Here is a 7,806-nt window from a genome sequence, read left to right as displayed (position 1 = left end):
TACACTTGTTTTAGAAAATAGAAAAAACTATATATTTTTTTTTTTGGTAAGTAAGAAATTTTCATATATCAAAACAATATTACATCAAACAACTCTCTGAAAAGGACAACCAAAACAGAGAAAAAGACTATACAATTAAGTCTCCTAACCAAATCCTATATTTATAATTTTTTAACTATGTAAAAGAATATTACTTCTAGCTTTAACTTCTTTCCTAACTTGCATTATTGTACAATGTAAAGTCACAACTTTATGATCCTAAAGAGCAAAGTTCCGAACCTTCCAAATTTGATACACAGCTGCTATCAAAGTCATGGAATAAACTCTTTTCCTGACCTGAGAAACACCTTTAAGCCACCTTAATAATCCATTTAAGGTTCTGTCACTAGTACTCCAGCCCAACCATTCACTAATCTTAGCCAAACAAGAATTACTATAACAGCAGCCAAAAAAGAGATGATAGATATCTTCTTCCCCCTCCCCACAAATCAGACAATTAGGATCATCTATAACACCATGTTGAAAGAGGCGCTTCCTAGTCTTAAGGCGATTAAGTTGAGCAAGCCAAGCAATGAAAGAATACTTAGGAACATTATGAGCACTCCAAATTACTCGAGTCCAAGAAAGCTTCACTGAATTCTCATTTTCCTTAAGCTTCCAGTACACCTTTCTAACACTATACTCAGTTTCACAGAAAGTTTGGAGGGAATATAAACTCTTCAGCTTGTTCTTAACTGCCACTATTTTTTTCCATTGCCAACTTGCAGTAGCTGAAGATTCATAGGTCCACCAAGAAGTTCCTTTAAGATAGACTGAGTGCACCCATTTAACCCACAGACTCTCTTTATTCTTAGCCACAGCCCAAACATATTTACCTATTGCAGCTATATTCCATAAATCTACATCCCTAATACCCAGACCTCCTTTAGCTTTACTCTTACAAACATCTTCCCAGGCCACATTTCCTGCACCATCAAATTCCTTAGCTCCCTTCCACAGAAAAGCCTTACAAATGGATTTCACACTGCGTAAAAGCTGCTTAGGCAAAATGGTGATTTAAGCCCAATAGTCATGCAAAGAAATCAGAACTGAATTAATAAGTACTAATCTAGCAGCAAAAGATAAGTATTTCCAGCTCCAGTTTTTTATCCTTGAAACCATTTTATCAACAATGGAGGCACAATCAACAGCCGAAATACCCTTAGAATTAATAGGAATACCAAGATATTTGATAGGTAAACTCCCCTCCCTAAACTTAGAAACATGAAGAACTCTTTGAATCTCTTCATTCGCCATACCTCTACAAATAATCTCTGTTTTGCTATTGTTGATTTGCAGACCCGAGGACTTGGAAAACAGCTCAACACCTTGCAGCATCAAATATATGGACATAAAATCGCCATGCGTGAATAAAATCACATCATCGGCAAAACACATATGTGTTAGTTGAAGATCTGAGCATCTATCATGAAATCTGAAATTCTCATGGCGAGCCACCTTCGTCAAGATTCTGTTAAGATATTCCATACAAAGAACAAAGAGTAAAGGGGAGATCGGGTCTCCATGCCTTAGACCACGATTAGAGCTGAAAAAGCCATGAAGCATCCCATTTATCAATAGAGAGAATTTGGGAGTTTTCACACAAACCATGATTAACTTTATGAACTTACTAGGAAACCCATAAGCCTCAAGCATTTCTTCTAAAAAATCATAGTCCAAGGTATCATAAGCCTTCCTAATATCCATCTGAATAATGCAGCTAGGCTTGCAATTACTCCGTCCATAATGCTTCAATAAGTCCTGGCAATCCAACACATTTTGACCTATGTTTCTACCTTTAATAAAACCACTTTGCTTCTCCGCCATTAAATGAGGAATAAACTCTCTCAGTCTGTTACAAAGAAGCTTAGAAGCCACCATATACAACTATTACAACAAGAGATCGGCCTAAAATCACTCACATGGTCAGGACTAGACACTTTAGGAATGAGAGTAATAATAGTCGCATTAACCTCCTTTAACAATTTACCACTTTCTAGAAAGGAAAGGATAGCTTCACTAACCTCCTCTCCAATAAGATTCCAATGCTTTTGAAAGAAAGCACTATTAAATCCATTCGGCCCCAGAGCTTTATCTTGGGGTATACTAAAAACAGCTTTGTGAACCTCATCCTTCCCAAAAGGCCTAAGCAAAGCTTGGATATTATTAGATGAAAGAATTGGTCCCTCTTTAATGATGCTAGCTTTGACCTTAATTCCGTTATTCATTTTGTCTCCCAACAACTCAGTATAATAATCAATAAAAGCCTGTTGAACACCTTCCGCTGTATCCTGCCAAACCCCTGAATTTCCATAACAGAATTTTGCTTCCTTCTAGCCTTAAGACTCCTATGAAACAACTGAGTATTGGCATCACCCTGCTGAAACCATAACATTCTAGATTTATGTTTCAGAAACTCCAAATAGATCCCTTTAATCCTTTCTTGGTCATTCATAACTCTCCTTTCCCAATCAATTAGATGAGGATTTTGAGGATCAATATGCACTGCCTGCTGAACCTTTTCTAACTCAGAAGAGGAATTACTATACAAAGAGTTAACATCCCCCACATGACTATTATTCATGTTTTTCAAAGCTAGTTTCACCCTCTTCATTTTAGTAATCACTTGGAACATAGGAAACCCTTGAACAGAACCACTCCAAGCAGCACTGACAATATCATTATAAACTGAAAAACGCTGCCACATATTAAAGTATTTAAAAGGTTTACGCCCCAAAACTACTGGAATACTCAGAGATAAAATTGAGGGAGAATGATCAAAAGTACCTTCAAGTAAGAAGCATACCGTAGCCTTCTCAAAACTCTCCATCCAAGTATTATTCCCTAACACCCTATCCAATTTTGCAAAATGAGCCAAAATCCTTCGATAAATGAGAAAACAATAATTTGTTGTTTTCTTTCTATTTCAAGAATTTTAAATTTAAAAAACACCCAACCATTCAAGATTTCAAAAATTTATAGTTTATTTTTAAATTCAATATTTTCAAATCATTTGATTTGAAAATAATTTTCTAAAATTATATTTTTGAATTAACTACCAATCAGCCCCTTATATTTTCCCTTCACTTTCTTATTGTTTCTCAAAATGATAAAAAAAAAATAGGTATAAAAGTGCATCATTTTAAAAACATTGGGTATATTTACCGCAAAAAAAAAATTGGGTATAAAAGTACAATATTTCGAAGACATTAAGTGATAGAGAATATATTATGTTTAATTAAATGAGAAACCACAAATACAATTCTATGCAAAAATACAATAGACAATGTTTTTTATTAAAGTAATGTTACAACTCAATTGCAAAAATACAAGTAAATAGAAATAGAAAATTATAGATATATTGATAAGACAACTCAAAGTATAACAATACAAATAAATATATAAGATAGAAGCAAAAAGTAAAAGAGGTTGAAGAACAAAATAATAAGAACAATAATAGATAAACTCTCACACTCACACAACCAAAGTGTAGAGTAGTGGGGATCACCAACTTGAACAAGATTCAAGACCTTTGTCCAAAAGCTTTTTTCCCTATATTCTCTAAGCACTAAGGGATCTCACAAGTAAATAACTCTCTGGAATTATCAAGTTTATGGTGTATTTTCTAGCCAAGTGTTTTGTGGATAGAAAATAATGTGTCTTATAAGTGAGCAATAGGTTCATATTTATAGAGTTTTGAGACATCATTTGAATTTCAAATTCTACCAACCCCCATGACTGTCACCAATGTTTTAATTGGATGTTTATGAAATTAAAAAGGAGTTTTGAGAGTTACATGAGGTGTTAGAACTGTTCAAAATGGAAAAAAGAAGTTGGAGTTGGCTGTCAGCGTCCCTGGCCGCGGCCAGAGATGTTCCTACCTCTGGCTGCGACCACTGGCCTCTGTCCCCCAGGCCGCGACCAGGTATAATCAGTGGTCCCCCAGACAATTTCAGCCTCAAAAAATTCAGTTCATCCAAAACGTCACAAATCATTTCCCACATAATTTTGTAATATTCATACGTCTAATGTGATTTAGAAACATGTCTCCAACAACCATATTACATTATGACTCCATGAAATTCAACACAAATGTGTAACTCTCAATCTACAGATTATTGGGTAATATTTGAGAGTTACAAATTCGTAATTGATTTTGTAACTCTAAAATATGTTACATGTTGGCACACATATGTCCAATTTTGTAACTCTCAATAATAAGTTACAATGTGTGACAAATCACATTTTGTCACATTATTTAATCTAACATTATATTATATGAAATAATATAATAATGAGTATATTTACCGTTAAAAAAAAATTGAGTATTAAAGTGTAACATTTTGAAAATATTAAGTGTTTTAGCTACAATTTACTCTATTTATTAATAGAATAATCTTTCCCTAAAATAATGAAGAAATTATTCTATTGGAATGTGATTCTGATACTTTACTTTCTAACAAAACATTAAAAACAAATAAAAATAGATTCATTTTCTTTCTATTTCATTCACTTTAATTCTATTCATTTTCTTTATATTTCATCCACTTTAATTCTATTCATTTTTACCTAACCATAGGAGCCCTTAAGTTTCTTTTCTAGAAAAGAAAAGTGTAATACATCTTATACAGTATATAGAAGCTCGCTACTTATTTGTTAAAAAAAAGCACTAGCTAGCTATAAAGTGTTAATTAAGTTGATTGGTGTTTGAGGTTAATATTAATACTCAATTATTGTTATTTTCAATCCCCTTTCAAAAAAAAAAAAATTATTGTTATTTTCAAGGTAACGTAGGGCAGCAAAATATTAGGTCGTCAACTGAATAATAGTAGAAAGTCGTTTGTGTTTATAATGGAACGTACGGCATGTATTCATGCAGTCATTGCTGACATTAATTAACTCTTTTTATTTTTTTTTGTGAGTATACAAGCACTAAATTAAAAAAAAAAAAACTCCACTTGATATATTAATTTACTCGATCCCCCACTTTTGACCAATAGATCCATATAAGTCGGTAATGATACTCTTTATTAACCATATTTCCGGCCACAAATTTTCATATTGTAGTTTTATATTCATTTATTTTGTTATGGATAATAAAAAATACTTAAACATGCCAAAATAATGTGTCCATCGATACTACATATGTTAAGTGACACGTGTCACACCTAATTTATACCCTTTATAGATTTTTTTTTGGTCCTTTGACAAAATGATCTATTTTTTAAAGTTATTTTGCAATCTAATCTAGTTTTAATAATTTTTTGCAAAATAGTCTCTCATAATTTAGATAGATAGTCGAAAATTTAGACAGGTGGTCGAAAAATTCAAATAGTCGGTCGAAAAGTTTAGACAACTAGTTGAAAAATTTAGACAATTGGTCGAATTTTAGACAGGGTCATTTTGCAAAAAAATTATCAAAAGTAGTGCAAAATTACTTAAAAATATATCATTTTTACCAATTTCATTTTTTTTAATAATATAAATTAATTTTAAAATAAAAATATTTTAATTAATTGAAAACAAAATTTTGAATCTAATGTTCAACACAAAAGTCCTTCTTTATTTCCAAGATATTTATAGTCAAAATAATTAACATAAAACATTTTCTGCAGTCAAGCGATGGGGTTGCATGTAGTAACAACACTACTAGAAATATAGGTTTTTACTTCATTTTTTACACATAGAATATAAAAAAAACTGAATTAAAAGCTTTTCAATGGGTTCTTACTTCGTTTTTGGGAATGGAAGTACATAAAAATAGGCTATTACTTCGGTTTCTTAAAAAAATGAAGTTAAAATAGAAAATAGATAAGGGTCATATTTGGTGGCCACACTATATTGAGGCTTTTCACTTCAGTTTTTATGAAAAAACCGAAGTGAAAAGTGGAGCAAACCAAACACGGCCCTGAAGGCTTTTACTTCGGTTCTTATATAAAAACCGAAGTAGAAATTGTACTTTCTACTTCGGTTTTTATATAAGAACCAAAGTAAAAGAGTTTTAATACCCTTAATATATAGCTCTCGCGCCTCATTCGTCTCTCTGAAGCAAAAATCTCAAACGCCAAACCCAGAAAACCTCAATTGTTGTCGTACTTCCACGAAAGTTTCACTAAATATACAATTTTTTATGTTGTTTTTACCATTTGAAACTATTTTTCTTACTTAAAAACAGAAATATTAGTTCCATTTTTATTTTTTAGGGAGAAAATAAAGACTTTGGGTGTGAGTATTTTTAGGGTTCGAAAATGGGTATTGTTATTGGACTTTGACTGGTTTTCTTACATTAAAATGTGTTCTTGAGCTTCAAAAAATGTATGAATCACTAAATCTTTGTTTATGTGATTTTTTTTAATTTTCTATATTATTTTCATATTTTTTTTCTTATAGATATAATGTGTTTATTATATATAGGTTTTAGAGTTGCTAATATTGATTTAGAAGTTATTTTGAGCATCAAAAAAGGTTTGTTACCTTAAAACTTTGTTTGTGTTAATTTTTTTTTATATTATTCCGAATTTAATACTTATTTTTTAGTATATTTGTGTTATATTTTTTTATTTATTTTGTTATTTAATATAATGTTATTAATTATATATATATTAGTAAAATTTAAAAATTGTTGTGACTTGCTATTTAAATTTCTAAACATAGCTTCAATAGGTAATGTTGTTGCCAATGTTAGAACTTGAAATGTTTGGATTATTAGTGACATTTGTTTTTTATTTTCTATAACAAGCTAGCTTGATATGTTGTTTGATGATTATGTAACTAGTTTAATTAATTATGTAATTGATTTTTACTTGTTTTTGTTTAAGCTTTTTAGTAGGGTTGTTGATTTAGTTGCCAATTTGGTATTGATTTTGGGTGACTTCAAGAGTGATGTTGGAGGTGAGTAATCTTTAAATTTTATTTATTACTATTGCAATATTTATTTATAAAATTAGAGTTAAATCATGCATGTTTTACTTTAGTGAAGTAGGTTTTGGGAAATTTGTTGTTGGCGGTGATATAAGGATGGAATTATGTGTGTTGATTTTGTGTTTGTTTGTGTTGAATTTATATATAATTATAAAATTGGGATATGCTACAAAAACAAAGGAAACTCTGCCAATTTTTTATAGGTTTTATTATTGTTTTCCTTTTTCAATTCGCGCACTATGTTAAGATATTTTGTGTGTTATTTACAGGTTTTTAAATTCTTGGAGATGTTAAAATGCAGTTGTTATGCTGCCGAAATTTTGTTAGACTTAGGAAAATTTAATAATTAAACTTCAATTATGTTGGATGTCCTAGAAAAAGAACTAGGAGTGGAAGATGTAAAATGATATGAAATTTGGATAAAAGCGCGAGAAACGAAGAAGACTCTTATCGAAGATAATTTGGACAAAAAAATTGAAGAAAAAGTTGTAAGTGTTTTAAAGCAAAGTAGGAAATTTTTTTAAGTGTTGTTACAAGTTACTAATTTAATCTATCATTAGTTTGTTTCGTAGAATAAACTAAATGACAAAGTTACTAGTAGCCAAATTGTCGCCAATGGTCGGGAGGACATCTTGCCAATTCAATAAGAATAGTTAAGCCGATTGATGACTTAAATTTATTAGTAAGACTATTTTGTTTATACATACCTTTAGTTTTATGTGAATGTATATATAAATGTTTATGCTATTTTACTTAATTACAATTATGTGAATGTATATATGAATGATTAGGTTATTCTACTTAACAATTATGTGAATGTATAAATATTTAATTTTATAAGAATTT

General features: G+C 30.6%; 1 protein-coding gene across 1 annotated transcript; it reads right to left on the bottom strand.

Moving 5' to 3' along the window:
• Positions 1-258: 258 nt before the first annotated feature.
• On the bottom strand, positions 259-1,866 carry LOC133814037 (uncharacterized). Its single transcript, XM_062247055.1, has 2 exons — positions 1,159-1,866; positions 259-1,035 (listed from the first exon to the last, which is right to left on the bottom strand). Exons 1-2 carry the CDS (start codon positions 1,864-1,866, stop codon positions 259-261), a joined length of 1,485 nt encoding a protein of 494 aa, XP_062103039.1.
• Between the last annotated feature and the right edge of the window lie 5,940 nt (positions 1,867-7,806).

Source organism: Humulus lupulus, chromosome 2 (genome assembly GCF_963169125.1).
Source record: "Humulus lupulus chromosome 2, drHumLupu1.1, whole genome shotgun sequence".
NCBI lineage: Eukaryota > Viridiplantae > Streptophyta > Magnoliopsida > Rosales > Cannabaceae > Humulus > Humulus lupulus.
This window is presented reverse-complemented; position numbering and strand designations above follow the sequence as displayed.

Coding starts and splice junctions, on each gene's coding strand:
- LOC133814037 (XM_062247055.1), bottom strand. CDS start 1,866: ATGGCGGAGAAGCAAAGTGGTTTTATTAAAGGTAGAAACATAGGTCAA. Junction 1,036..1,158: donor CCTCCATTGTTGATAAAATG/GTTTCAAGGATA, acceptor TTGCCTAAGCAG/CTTTTACGCAGTGTGAAATC.